Here is a 15,318-nt window from a genome sequence, read left to right as displayed (position 1 = left end):
AGACATCAGTACTAATCATAGAAACCTCAACAATAGTGACAGTCTACAAAATAATCAAATAAACAGATTAGCTCTAAACACAGCCACCAAATGTCAACAAAAACAACTGCAAAAACAAAATAAAATAGTAAATAAAGAAAAGAATAGGACAATTCAGATGAATAATAGTGTATGCTGGGAGCATGGATGAGTTATGTACTATGTTAGCTATGAGAATAAAGCTTAGTTGATTGCCACTAAGTTTCATTTTGTGTCTTAATTATAGTAATTTGATACTTTATGTAACATCATGTTATTAAAATGGGGTAATAATAGCTTGTGCTTGCCTGTTGCATGCCGTTGCATGACATGAATGGATATGTAGATCTTTTTTTTTTATTTTTTACAACATACAACAACTGCAGAGGAATCTGATCCTAACCCATGTAAAGACAGATGAAGCTACATGCCCGTCTCCAGACCCAGACAGCCTCATAAAGGTGATCCACAGGACACTCAGCAGCTCATTGTTTTACATTTATGCCAGGAAAAGGACAATTTAGATCCAAATGGAATGTAATGCAAACCGAACAAAACCTAGAAATATATATTTCACAATATAAACTGCTTAATCGGCCATTTTCAGTAAAATTACTAAAACTGTGTTTGTGTGCCTGTGCGTTTAACTTAAATAATGTCCAACATATATCCTTTTTAAAGCAGTGGGTAATTCACTCGTTGATTTGCATCAAATCTATTTTGCAATTAATTGCCAGTGCAGCAGAGATAGATAGCGCAACCTTAATGTAATTTGCTTGCAATGTATCTGGTTGTTGCTGCTCTAATCATAGTAAAAAATGGTACAAGGATTGTGACTTTGTACGTTTACTATTTGACTGACCAAAGGTTTTTTTTTTCACTTGTAATAAAACCATTGTTAATTTAAGTAAGGTTTTTTGGAGACCCCTTGTATAGTGTCTCTGCCCCGTGCTAGCAGAAGGTGGCGGTAATGAGCTATTTTAGTTTGCCCCACGCCTGAAACAGCAAAGGGATGAGAGAAGAAATTATTCCTGAAGAAATGCACCTTTGTTGTTCGGTAGTAACGGATACGTTATTTGGATTACATAATTAGATTACAAAAATCAAGAGTCTGCAAATAGAATATGGTATATTTTATTTTATTTATGACACGATAACACATGAATCAGCAAGAGTAATTGACTGTTTTTGTTAGAACGCTTTCTAAGAGCTATACACGCCGGAGCTTCGTGTGAAGATGGAGCGGTCTCGTTCAGCATTTGACCACTGGATGCACAAACACCACTTCACGTTCAGAGACACAAGAGGGAGAAACATTACTGTTCAGTGCAACCTCTGCCTCCCAAAGATCAACATCTTATCCACTGCAAGGGACTCGACGTCTAATCTAAAGAAGCATTTGGAGGTAACTTTAGGCTAACATGTGCACGTTTTCTCAATTTAACACCCAACGATTGTGTTTTTATTGTGCATTTGAGTTTGTGGTGGAAACAATGCAAAAAGTATACCGTTTTTGGTAGATTCTCGGTGGAATGCAGATAAAGCTTTTGTTGCACTCCTATATGTGAATACGAGGAAACGAAATATAATCGAATTTAGTGGCTTATAAACACATGTAACCTTAGGCAGTGATTTTCACTTCATCTGGTTTTCATGTAAAGTTTTAAGCGAAACGTGGGACAAGATGATCAACAAAGTGGGAGTGGTTTTGAGTCTAAAGTAAATCAATTTCTTTTAGGAACCGTGATAAGTTAGATGTTAGAGTGCTAAATTGGGTCTGGTATTATATAATATCCAATCATAAATGAATAAGCTTAATTAATTTAAAAAGGATTGGTGTGACGTTAGGTGAGAAGAACTGTTCCTGACGTTTCTGTAATAAGCTCTTGTTCTGCGAACATATTAATGATTAAATCAAATACGTTAGTAAAATACATTTAACGTACTTCGGGCAAATGTTAGTTTAAGACGTGGCCAGTTGGGAATGAGTAGTAATACCTTATGTGTTTTGTTTATTGTGCTCTGCAGAACGAAAAAAAAGACTCTTATGTCACTATTACAAGTTAACAGGCAACGGAATCTTACTGTATGTTTGTAATATAAAGTTTAAACTATCAAAACATGCATATCCTCCGTATATTTGCATTAAAAAAAGGCAAGCAAATGCTAGTCTGAGAAAATGGCGGACGGCGGCAGTTGCCATGGTGGATCTGTCCATAACGTTTTAAAGGCGGGCTTAGCGAAGTGTTTGACTTTGATTTATGAACAATTGTATGTACGAAATCGACCCTATTCCCTATATAGTGGATATCATGTAGTCTACTACACGAGAAAAGAGTGAATGGAAATTGAAGATCGAATTGAGACTATGATGTAAACATCGTGCGCTGGAGAGAGCTGTGGACGGACAGGTGTGTAAATGAACTCTATAATATTAAAGTAGAGTCAAACTTTTACTGAAAAGTCCAAGTTTCTAGTCAGAAATATTATAGGCAACTTAATGAAAGTAAAAAAGGACAACTTTAAAATGGCATTAAGTATTGTAAAAAGAAATAACCTAGTAAAAAAAAGTATTTAACATTTAACCATTGTAGAAACCTTTTCAGCAATGTTTCCATCAACGGGAAACCAAGTGAGACACAGGGTCCACAACTGATCTAAAGTTTGCAGATAGAAATTTATTGCCCATTCTCAATGGGAAAGTGCCCAAACAACATCACTCAGAAACATTGCTCAAAAAGATATATTGTGTGTCATCACCTAAATCTTTAGGGTTAAATCTACCTCAGAAAGACAAACTAAATTGAAAATATAAAAGATTGTTGTAGACCTTATGCTTATGATAATTAAAACCTACAATATTTATTTTCTAAGCCACTTTTTGTGGTGCCAGTTCATGGCTTCTATCTATCTGTTTGAGTCACTGTTTTTTTGTTTGTTTGTTGCTGAAAATACTGAGATGCGATTTAGCTCTATTAATCAGCATATCATGTTACTAATTTGATTGACATTCATGGTGTAATTACAAGTATTCAGTTTAAGTGCACTTTAGTAAAGTCCAGTTCTATGGAGCCAAAAGAGTCTCAATAAAGTTAAATGCACACACTGCATTCACATATGCACACATAGGATTAATACATGCACACACATAATTCATAAATACACACACAGGATACACAAATGCACACAATTCACAAATGCACACACAAAATTTTGAAAGCACAGAAGATTCACAAATGCATACAAAATTCAGAAATACACACACAATTCAGAAATGCAAACAACATTTACAAATGCACTCAAGATTCACAAATGCACAGGACAAGATTCAGAAATGTATTTCTGATGCACATACACATTTATCTTGATTTACAAACTGCTTGCGGTCTGTGAACTTCACTGCATTTGTGTGTGAATTTTGAGGCTTTGAGGCTGTCGCAAATTATTTTTATTTTTTTTATACACTATCATTCAGCAAGAATATTAAAGGGGGGGTTAAATGCTATTTCATGCATACTGAGTTTTTAACACTGTTAAAGAGTTGGATTCCCATGCTAAACATGGACAAAGTTTCAAAAATTAAGTTGTACGTTTGAAGGAGTATTTTTGTTCCAAAAAAACCTCTTCCGGTTTGTCACAAGTTTCGGAAAGTTTTTTTCGAGTATGGCTCTGTGTGACGTTAGATGGAGCGGAATTTCCTTATATGGGTCCTAAGGCACTTCTGCCGGAAGAGCGCGCGCTCCCGTATAGCGAGGCTGAGCACAATCATTTCACTGATCAGAGCGAGAGCGTCGCAAAAAGTCACAAAAGAAGTGTGTTTTTGGTTGCCAGGGCAAGACAACCCTGCACAGATTACCAAAAGAGAAACAGCATTAAGGGACCAGTGGATGGAGTTTATTTTTACAGAGCATCAACGGAGTTGTGCAAGTGTTTTTGTTTGTTCCCTACATTTCGAAGATGCTTGTTTTACAAACAAGGCCCAGTTTGACGACAGATTTGAACATCGTTTATTTCTTAAGAATAATGCAGTCCCAACGAAAAAGGGTCACGATCGTGTGTTGGAACCGCAGGCGGTGAGTAAAACTACTTCAAATATCTCTGTGTTGTGAACTTAGCTATCGGCGCGTGAGCACATAAAGTAAACAACATGCGATGTTGTCATCAAACTGCACTTTCCACATGTACAGCTTAAAAAAAAAAAAAAAGACGACATAAAGTGGAACTTAATCATTTTCCAAAACCGCTAAGCAAATATATACAGTTTCAGTACATACCACATAGATACGCATTTGCTGATGCTGCTAAATTTCAGCCTCTGGATCTGATTCTGGATCATAAATATACGCTGAATCTGACTGTTAGCCATGGTTTGTTTTGGATGATGGTTTTTTCCTCACGGTAATGTCACAGCTTCCAAACGCTCTCAACGCGAAAGCCTACTGGCGCTCGTGATTCTTTAGCTCCGCCCACATGTCACGCCTCTAGGCGCTCGTGTTTTTCCGGGAAAAATCGGTACAGACTATCTTTCTCTTATAAATATAATAAAAATAAAGACTTTTTGGAGTTATGAAGGGTGCAGTACTACTCTATAGGTACTCAAGATTAACAGGATATTGAGTGAAAACAAGCATTTCACCCCCCCTTTAACATTTGACATTAATTTTCATGTCAATTTTTTTTGTTTGTTTTCTTTTAATAAGTTAAATGCTTAAAGCCTCAATCAGTTTAAAAACTATGTATTGAATTGTTTAGTTTTGTTACCCTTCATACAGGTATTTGTACATCGTGTAATTGATAATAAAAATACCTTGCGGTAATTCCTTACAGATTGTGCAGTTATACTCCTCTTTACAGTCTTTTTCCCTAGCTTTCACCAATAAAAATACCATAATCATGGATTTTGGGTATTCTTTAGTTTTTGAGTATTGTTGCATATAGTGCTAGGCGGTTTGGTCAATTTTTTTATCCCATTTTTTATTTTTATTTTTTTCTGGTGGTTTATCACATTTTTTCCCTGACGGGACCTTAATATGAATTAAAATAATAATTATGTTGCTAATTCTTTTAAGTTTAATACATTGTTTTGTGCTTTGCCCAGTTAAAGAAGTAGTTGTATTTTATAAATAGTTCTAATAGTACTCTAAAAATTACTCCATGTATGTAATTAACAGGGATGCCCTTTCAATTAACAACACTGTATATGTTGCTTAGCCACTTCTACCAGTACATTTTATTTGTATTTTTTTTTTATTCATACCTTTTGTTTAATTTGAACCAGTTTACCATTTGAACCAGTATATCGCCCAGCACTAGAAGGATTGAATGAGTCCCCTTAATAATCTACTAGGGATGTTCCGATACCCTTTTTCTCTTCCCGATACCGATTCTGATACCTGGGCTCAGGGTATCGGCCGATACCGAGTACTGATCCGATACCTGGGTGTGTATCTGTATATACAGCTGTATATACTACTAGCCCTGTGTTAATTGCTAGAATTATTTTATGGTGTGCTTCAGACTTATCCCTTAATAAAACATGATCAAATACATGGTGAACTACTGTATTTATTACAGTATTTTTATTATCTGACATGAATTTGACTAATATTATTTATTTTCTTAAGCAAAATGAACTTCAAATGCAGGCAAAAATCTAACACCGCAAACTAAAAAAGGTATTTTAGTTTTACAATATAACTGTATAAAAAACTGCAACAAGTAAGTTTAGGAACATAAAAAATGATATATTAATCAGATAATCTCTTTACAACAAAACAAGTAAAAACAAGGAACCGTTGAGGCATAATTATTATTATTAAAAGAGACGGATTATTATTGCTACATGGACTTAGCTAAATCTACTGTAGGCTACAACAGTAGCTTAATATATTGTCAATTTACTCACGTTAAACCGAACAGTTTTCTCAAATGAAACGTTAAATTCTCATGAAGTGACGGTTTATATGTTTGTGTCCTCACATAGTGACACTGCTAAACAGCGGACATACTGCTAACCACTGATCTATAATATAGAAGCGGCTTCACTGTCTGTTGGCAGTTTAGAACGCGATGAGCGATCCAGTCATATATAGATCAGTGCTACTAACGTGTTTTCATTTCTTCTTTGCTGCTCTAAACAGGGATTGCTTGTGACAACACAGCACAACTTCCTGTGTTTGCAATATATTCTGAGTATTGAAGAAGAACCATGCAGCGGTTAGGCAAAGCTAGCGGTCATAACTAGGTCATTTAAGAAAATGGTATCGGATCGTATATGGGTTCATGTACTCGCCGATGCCAGAATTTGTTGTGTTATCGGGGATATTTACGATACTAGTATCGGAATCGGAACAACTCTATAATCTACACCATGGTTTCATGTAGATTAGTTTTCATAATGCACTATGTAAGGGACTGGGGCAATTTCGGAGACAAGAGATGGTTTAGGACATGTTTGTTCATTATAGTATGACAAATAATTATCATTCATCAAAGCACTTTATCTGTTGCAACTAGCAATGTAATGGTATGATTTTATGGTACACGGCTTTAAATACAGACATTATTATAGTCCAAGAAGGATTCTTATTTTTAATAAAACCAAAGTAAATAAATTCTGGTTATATTTAATCTACGTTTAATTAAGAGAGAGTCATAAAATGTCTAAATTGCGACTTTTTCCTCTTTCATTTAAGTGTCACTCACCTTGCCAGATGCGCAAACGCCAGCACAGCGAAATATCGGAGCCTGAGCCTCTTTTTCACCCATCCAAGCGACTAAGGTCTGCTGTATGGGAGTATTTTGGGTATGTAAAAGACCCAGGAGGCACCATCAATGTTGATGGTTATCCAATTTGTAGAATGTGTCGGAAAAAAGTGTCTGCTCGGGCAGGCAACACCTCAAACATGGCGCACCATCTCCGTGACCACCATCCCAAGGAATTTGCAAAGATGAATGTAAGTGGAAATACTGTGAATTGCTGATAAATAAAAGGTAATAAATTAATGATCCCCCTTCATAATTTTCACAAAAATCGTATGCAACAAATTACTGCAGGCCGACTGTTTAATGAAGAAACATTAATAAATACAATTACTGTGAGGGGAAAAAAAACCTGCAATAAACAACAAATGTAATAAATTACTATTTAAATGATTAACTTTTTCGTTGTACCGTGATGATCTCATACCGTTACACTTCTAGTTCAGTTCACCTCAAAGCCACTGTTCCACTGTGTCCAACATGTTAAAGAGATAGTTCAAACAAAAATGAAAATTGTCATCATTTACTAATTGTCAAGTTGTTCCAAACCTGTAAGTTATTGTCTTTTGTGAAACACAAAAGAAGGCATTTTGAGAGAATGTTTTGACCATACAGTGAATGTTAGTGGGGTCCAAAAAACATTGGATCCCATTGACTTTCATTGTTTGTACAAAAGCAGTTTCAAGATGGACTCATATCCTTCATAGGTCATTCATTCATTATTGATTTCGATTCTGGAAGAAATAAATATTAGCAAAATACTCCTAATGAATGAATGAATCTCTATTGAATGTAAAATTTTCTAGTGCAATACATACTTATCATTTAATGTCTTAAAGTTGTTTTAGTGTGTTTGATCTGCCTAAGCACAGAAAATAAGTCTTATTTTGATTCATTTTCTTTGTCCTCCAGAGAAAGCATTCTGTGGTGTGTAGGAGAAAAATAAGAGATACACCAAGCAGCGATGCACCAAGCAGTGATGGACCAAGCAGTTATGGACCAAGCATTTTGGAAAAGGAAACGGCAGAACCATCTGAAGCAAAAGAAGCTAAGATTGATCCCACAATTTATTATCAAACATCGCAATCAAGGCTAAATACCCTGGTTTTCAATTTCATTGTGGAGGATGTGCAACCTATTTCCATTCTAGAGCAAGCTGGTTTCAGGAGGTTGATCGAAATTTTAAGCAGGGGCAAAAAAGTCATGAGTCAAAATGCTTTTATCACCAAACTTGAAGTAGTATTCAATAAAATGAAAGGGGAGCTAAAAGTGAAACTCGACAAAGTGAAGACATTATGTACAACTGCTGATGTATGGTCTGTGCAGGACAGAAGTTATTTTGGAATGACTTGTCACTGGCTGGAGGACAATCTAGAAAGGAAGTCTGCTGCTCTTGCCTGCACAAGAATCCCCATCAGCTACACTTGTGAAACCATCATTGCTAAAATTCAAGAAATTCATTCTTCCTATAACATCGAGAGCAAGGTTCAGGCCACCGTCACTGACAATGGTAACAATTTCATTAAAGCCTTCAAAGAATTCTCCTCTGAGGATGACCAAGATGTGGAGCAAAGTCATTTTGAGGATTTGGGCAGTATTCTTTGTGATGGAGAAATGGGTGGAGACTTCTTTCTGAGTTATTTCTTGCCACCCCACCAACGGTGTGCTTCTCAAACACTGAACTTGATTGCCTCAAAGGATCTAGCGGATGCTGTCTCAAAAGGACAGACAGGTAAACTGCACAGCAGCGCAACTGAAAAATGTGCAGCAATATGGCACAAGGTCCAAACTTCCACCGTAGCTGCTGATGCAATGGAATCCATTGCGAAAATGAAATTCACATTTCCTTGTCTCAATCAGTGGAGCTCAGAATACTATGCCATTAACAAGCTGATATCACTTACTGATTCGCAGCTCAACGAATTGACCGAAGTCTTAGGTGTTCCATGTTTTACACCTGATGAAACTGCGTATCTCACAGAATATACTGACGTCTTCAAACCAGTGGCTTTTGCGCTTGACCTTCTACATGGTGAAGAAAAGTGCTTCCTTGGCATTGTGATACCAACGTTGTTGACCCTTAAAAGGAAGCTTGAGGAAAAGGCAGCAAACACCCGCCTTTTCTCCAAGGTCATCGACAGCACTGTTAAGGCTATTGACTCTCGCTTCAAGCAGGTGTTTGACAGTTCTGATGCCAGATTGGCCACAGCCACCATGCCACAGTTTAGACTCTGGTGGTTACCAGAAGATGAGAGGGAGAGTCTTCGAGCACAGTTGGTCACTGAAGTATTACAGGTCGACCAAGGGACTGAAGAAACTGAGACCAATGGAGGCTCTGTTCATGAGGATGAATTCTTCTCATATGGACCTGGGAGTTCTAGCAACAAAGGTGGAAAGAGGGAAGCATCGGAAGAGGTGTGGCTGTATCTTCAGGGCACAAACAAAGATCTGAAATGCTTAAATGAATTTCCTGGAGTGAAAAAAGTGTTCATCAAGTTCAATACAACTCTACCCTCAAGTGTTCCAGTACAACAGCTCTTCAACAATGGGGGCAATATTATGACCCCAAAAGGACATCACCTCTCAGATGAACATTTTGAGCGTGTACTCCTTTTACGTTACAACAGCAAAATCACCACTGCTTTGGAATAATTCATGGAGTAACACTACTGTAAATAGATTCTCTTTAATTTTGGGTAGTTAATAGGATGTATGACCCCCCCCCCCCTTTAGTTATTCCACGAAAAAGCATGTGCAACCAAAAAGCTTTGGTCAACGTTTATTTCTTAGAACACATGCATACAAAAATAAATATTACTTTTAAAGTTTAGACTAGTGGTTCTAGAACTGTTCATACAACATGTTAGTCCTTGAATAATCTAAATGTATAAAGATTAGTTCTTACTCTAAATCATGATTTGATGTTAAGAGCTGTTGCTCAATGCTTTAAAAAATGCATAACTGTAACCATGTTAAAGCACCAGGGGCCCGTTTCAGAAAGGAGGTTAAGTGAAAACTGACTATGTTAACCCTGAAATGAGGGAAACTCTGGGTTTTCCATTTCAGAATGGGAGGTTTGTCAAACCTGAAAAAACAGAGCAGTCAAGCCCGTTTCTGAATGAGAGGTAACTTACTCTGTAAACCTAACCTGGTTGGGAGCAGGTTTTCTTCAGTAAATCCAGAGTTTCTTATGGTCTCCTCACTTTTTTTTAAACGTAAGCGATGTTTAAATACTTCTTATTTTCATGCTGTAAAAATTATTTTCTTACTGTGTATTTTTGTCTTATTTCAAGTACAAATATCTAAAAAATGATTACGTTAAGATGCAATTTCTATAGATGAAAAATGTAAGATATTTAGTCTTGTTTCCAGGGGGAAACAAGTGTATTTAAGTCCATTTTACCTAAAACATGTGAAATTGTCCGCCATAGGGTAAGAAAAATCTTAATGCAAACAGAAATAAGCATATTTTTTATTTCTTACCCCACTGGAAGAAAATTAGCAAAAAAAGAAAAATGCACTTCAATTACACCCCCACCCCCCAATGGAAGCAAGACTAAATACCTTATGTCTTTTTTTATGTAGTAAATGCATGGTAATATAAGAATATGTAAGATATTTTGACTGGAAATAAGAAGGCAAAAGTTCTAAGCAAGTAAAGCATTTTTTTTGCAAGAAGTTAAACTATGTGGAAAAACATGCTGTGCATTGTAATGGACACTGAATGATATTTAAAGGGTTAGTTCACCCAAAAATTTAAATTATGTCATGAATGACTCACCCTCATCTCGTTCTAAACCCGTAAGACCTCTGTTCATCTTCGAAACAGTTTAAAATATTTTAGATTTAGTCTGAGAGCTTAGTCCCTCCATTGAAACTGTTTGCACCGTATACTGTCCAGAAAAGTAATAAAAACATCATCAAAGTAGTCAATGTGACATCAAAGGGTCAGTTAGAATTTGTTGAAGCATCATAAATACATTTACTCAAACAGTACACTGACTGAACTGCTGTGAAGAGAGAACGCCGAGCCAGATAATGAACGAAAGATTGACTTGTTCTCGAGTCAAGTGAAGTGAAAGTGACATTCAGCCAAGTATGGTGACCCATACTCAGAATTTGTGCTCTGCATTTAACCCATCCGAAATGCACACACACAGAGCAGTGAACACACACACACACTGTGAGCACACACCCGGAGCAGTGGGCAGCCATTTATGCTGCAGCGCCCGGGGAGCAGTTGGGGGTTCAATGCCTTGCTCAAGGGCACCTAAGTCATGGTATTGAAGGTGGAGAGAGAACTGTACATGCACTACCTCCACCCACAATTCCGCCCGGCCCGAGACTCGGAACTCACAACCCTTCGATTGGGAGTCCGACGCTCTCACCATTAGCCCACGACTTCCCCTACTGGTTGCATCGGTTTTCGGCTCACCATTAGTGATGGGAAGTTCGGTTCTTTTCCTTAAACCGGTTCTTTCGGACAGTTCTATTCCATAAACCGGTTCAAAAAACAGTTCACCGGTTCTTTTGCTCTCGACGTAATGGCATCATTGCCGATGATTGGCCTTCATTCAAGCCTTCGGTTTACCCGTGCTCATAACATTAGCACAGAATCATTTCAGAATCAATCACCAAAAGAACCAATTCGGTTCAGACGCGCTGTGTGTCAGTCTACTTCACGCTGAATCACGCATGCGCAGTATCATCAGCTCAGACGTGTCCGATAGAAACGGTTCTTGGCTCGAGAATAAGTCAATCTTTCATTCGTTATCTGGCTCGGCTCGGTGTTCATCTTCAGTTCTCTCTTCACAGCAGTTCAGCCAATTTACTGTTTGAGTACATGAATTACTCAGGGATATTGGTTTGTTTGAACTCAGAGGGAGTGTCAGCCACATTAAAAAAAGTTAACAGCTTAAGTAATTTGTGGATTAATGCTTATTGGAGACGCGAACCGTTTCAAACTATTCGGTTCGATTTGGTGAACCGGTTAAATCGAATGATTCGTTTGCGAACCGGACATCAATACACTGCAGTGAACATGCTCACAACAGACCTGGAAGAGAAGACAATGCTGAATAAAGTCGTAATTTTTGTTATTTTTGGACCAAAATGTATTTTTGATACTTCAACAAATTCTAACTGACCCTCTGATTTTCCATGGACTACTTTGGTGGTGTTTTTATTAACTTTCTGGACAGTATATTATACATTTTCAATGGAGTGACAGAAAGCTCTCTGACTAAATCTATAATATCTTAAACTGATCCCGAAGATGAACAGAGGTCTTACGGGTTTGGAGCGACATGAGGGTGAATCATTAATGACATAATTTTCATTTTTGGGTGAACTAACCATTTAATGTCAAATGTTTGTAAAGTCATGTAGCCTACACCCAAGAATGTATTATGCATAAAACTTTAACTTGATTGAAATGTTTTTTTAATTCATATCTAGATGCTGATACATTCCTTTGAATGAATATTTGTTCAATAATTTTAGTTTTCACCTCTGATATTATAACTGTGATTAAGAATTACAATTATTCATTGTTGCCCATGGTGAATCATATTTTAGGAGCTCCATTGATTATGACTTATCATAGTCGTGGTGCACGTGCTAAACTCAGTCAGCCTACTCCGATTTGATTGAACGAACACAATTTAGCTGTTCTGAAACCGAAAATCAGTTTCCCGTCTCAGAGTAAGTCAACTCAGAGTTTGTTTCAACTCCGAGTTAGTTAAACCTCCTTATTGAAATGGGCCCCAGGTTGCTTAATTGCTTAGCAGTCATAAACAAACTATATCACATAGTGGAGTTATTGTCCATTCTGATTCTTGCTACTAATAAATGTATTTTTTTGAACATTGGTCGCTTATTTTATTGTTTCTGCAATCTTTTAGGACCAGCAAGATGCTTAAAAGAGATACTCCACCCCAAAATGAAAATTTTGTCATTAATCACTTACCACATAGATTGCAAAGTAAGTTACACTGTCCAGGTCCAGAAAAGTATGAAAGACATTATCAGAATAGTTCATCTGCCATCAGTGGTTCAACCATAACATTGTGAATTGAATCTCTAGCACAACTGGATTATGCAGCAAGATGACAATCTAAGCATGGGAGGAAGTCCACCTCTGAATGGCTCAAAAAAAATTAATAAAACTTTTGGAGTGGCCTAGTCTAAATAATTGGACCTAATTGAGTTGCTGTGGTTCATGAACAAAAGCTTTAAAATCCCCTTTAAAGCCACTCATGTCGTGATTTTGCCATGATTGTGTTTAAGGCAGCTAATTTGTGTTTTTATTTTTAGTAAAACCCTGTACAGTCTTGCTTTAAGCAGTAATTTTGGGAGGAAAGAGATGCTTTATATTATTAGGAGACTTTATAATTTATGATACAAGCCTTTATTTAAAAGAATTGTGTTTAGCTATGTGAGCCTTTCATAAAACTCTTGGTACTATAGTATACACAATGTGAGAGTGAACTTTATTATGATCTGATCTGTGGTGATACAGGGGTGTCAGGCTTTGTTTTTAGAAGACTACAGTCCTGCAGAAAATAAAAAACAAATACCAGAGTTTGAATATATTCGTACTTATTACCTAGTTTATTACTTCCCATTATTCATAAGCATTTATATAATTCAAATGTGCTACCTGTAATTTTTAAAGTATATCAAAAAGTGAATATTTAAAAAATGTGATCATTGTTTGTACATTTTACCAGTATTTACCATACTTTCAAAACAAAAATTGAAATAGAAAAAATATGGAATATGAGAAAAATTTAGGGGGAAAAAATTATTTTACAGAGAAGAAAGAGAAAAAAACGAACAAGATTTGGTTTTCAAAAAGCCTTTTTCCAAAAGGCGATCGTCTTATAATTAGGGTCATCTTATATTCTGGTTGATACAGTATATTGTGATCACTTGTCAAAAGCTATTGATATTAGCAGTTTAAAATTTAACTTTAAAGGGGGAGTGAAATGCTATTTCATGCATACTGAGTTTTTTACACTGTTAAATAGTTGGATTCCCATGCTAAACATGGACAAAGTTTCAAAAATTAAGTTGTACGTTTAAAGGAGTATTTTTGTTCCCAAAATACTCCTTCCGGTTTGTCACAAGTTTCGGAAAGTTTTTTTCGAGTATGGCTCTGTGTGACGTTAGATGGAGCGGAATTGTCCTAAGGCACTTCTGCCGGAAGAGCGCGCGCTCCCGTATAGCGAGACTGAGCAGCACAGACATTTCACTGATCAGAGCGAGAGCGTCGCGAAAAGTCACAAAAGAAGTGTGTTTTTGGTTGCCAGGGCAAGACAACCCTGCACAGATTACCAAAAAAAAAAAAAAACAGCATTAAGGGACCAGTGGATGGAGTTTATTTTTACAGAGCATCAACGGAGTTGTGCAAGTGTTTTTGTTTGTTCCCTGCATTTCGAAGATGCTTGTTCACAAGGCCCAGTTTGACAACGGATTTGCATATCGTTTATTTCTTAAGGATGATGCAATCCCAACGAAAAAGGGTCACGATCGTGTGTTGGAACCGCAGGCGGTGAGTAAAACTGCTTCAAATATCTCTGCCTCCTTGTTAGTGTGTCCCCTCCCATGCCAGAGACCCGGGTTCGAGCCACGTTTGGAGCGAGTTGTTGCTGCTGCTGCTTTCGTTCAGTTTCAGCCTCTGGATCTGATTCTGGATCATAAATAAACGGCTGAATCTGACTGTAAGCAATGTTTTGTTTTGGATGATGGTTTTTTCCTCACGGTGTCACAGCTTCCAAACGCTCTCAACGCAAAAGCCTACTGGCGCTCGTGATTCTTTAGCTCCGCCCACACGTCACGCCTCCAGCCGGTCGTGTTTTTCCAGGAAAAATCGGTACAGACTATCTTTCTCTTATGAATTTAATAAAACTAAAGACTTTTTGGAGATATGAAGGATGCAGTACTACTCTATATGTACTCAAGATTAACAGGATATTGAGTGAAAACGAGCATTTCACCCCCCCTTTAAAGGTTAAAAATATCAATACCAGATGATTTTGCATTCCTGAGGGAGGAAAAAACCATAGCTTATCAACATGTATCAGAAAGTATTAAATTATATAGTATAAATATAATACATATTTATACATAGAAATTGACAGATTATTGTGTTTGCTGTGAAACTTGCACCAATGAAATGCACAGGAAGCTGAACATAGATTTTTGCTTACAAAAGTAAAGTATGAAAAGTCTTAAGAGTAGGCACAACAAAAAAAAGAACCTAGTTGTCAGCGAGAAGAGGTTTTCACAAGGTTATGGTTTAAAACACATCTGTCAAAGTTTTTACACAACTTCTCTAATACTGTGTAATGAGAAAATGCGATATTACTGGTGCATCTAAATAAAATGTGAATATCATGGAAAAGTTCTTTATTTTTTGTATCAAAGCAAACTTTCTTTTATTCTAGATTCATTGCACACAAACTGAAATATTTCAAGAGATTTTTTGTTTTAATTCTGATGGTTATGACTTACAACTTAGGGAAGTAAAAAAAT

At 36.8% G+C, this 15,318-nt stretch overlaps 1 protein-coding gene across 2 annotated transcripts; it reads left to right on the top strand.

Moving 5' to 3' along the window:
- Positions 1 to 1,038: 1,038 nt before the first annotated feature.
- LOC113050737 (zinc finger BED domain-containing protein 4-like) lies at positions 1,039 to 10,417 on the top strand. 2 transcript variants are annotated; one of them, XM_026214005.1, is made up of 3 exons: positions 1,039 to 1,423; positions 6,714 to 6,974; positions 7,693 to 10,417. In XM_026214005.1, the coding sequence occupies exons 1-3, from the start codon at positions 1,256 to 1,258 to the stop codon at positions 9,430 to 9,432; spliced, it is 2,169 nt and encodes a 722-aa protein (XP_026069790.1). In that variant the 5' UTR covers positions 1,039 to 1,255; the 3' UTR covers positions 9,433 to 10,417. The 2 variants fall into 2 exon arrangements, with proteins under 2 accessions (XP_026069790.1, XP_026069791.1); XM_026214006.1 differs by lacking the exon at positions 6,714 to 6,974.
- The last annotated feature ends 4,901 nt before the right edge of the window (positions 10,418 to 15,318 follow it).

Source organism: Carassius auratus, chromosome 31 (assembly GCF_003368295.1).
Source record: "Carassius auratus strain Wakin chromosome 31, ASM336829v1, whole genome shotgun sequence".
In the NCBI taxonomy this organism is placed as follows: Eukaryota; Metazoa; Chordata; class Actinopteri; order Cypriniformes; family Cyprinidae; genus Carassius; species Carassius auratus.
The sequence above is the reverse complement of the archived record's forward strand: the minus strand, read 5'-3'. Positions and strand labels throughout refer to the sequence as shown.

Coding starts and splice junctions, on each gene's coding strand:
- LOC113050737 (XM_026214005.1), top strand. CDS start 1,256: ATGGAGCGGTCTCGTTCAGCATTTGACCACTGGATGCACAAACACCAC. Junction 1,424..6,713: donor ATCTAAAGAAGCATTTGGAG/GTAACTTTAGGC, acceptor CTTTCATTTAAG/TGTCACTCACCTTGCCAGAT. Junction 6,975..7,692: donor AGGAATTTGCAAAGATGAAT/GTAAGTGGAAAT, acceptor TTTGTCCTCCAG/AGAAAGCATTCTGTGGTGTG.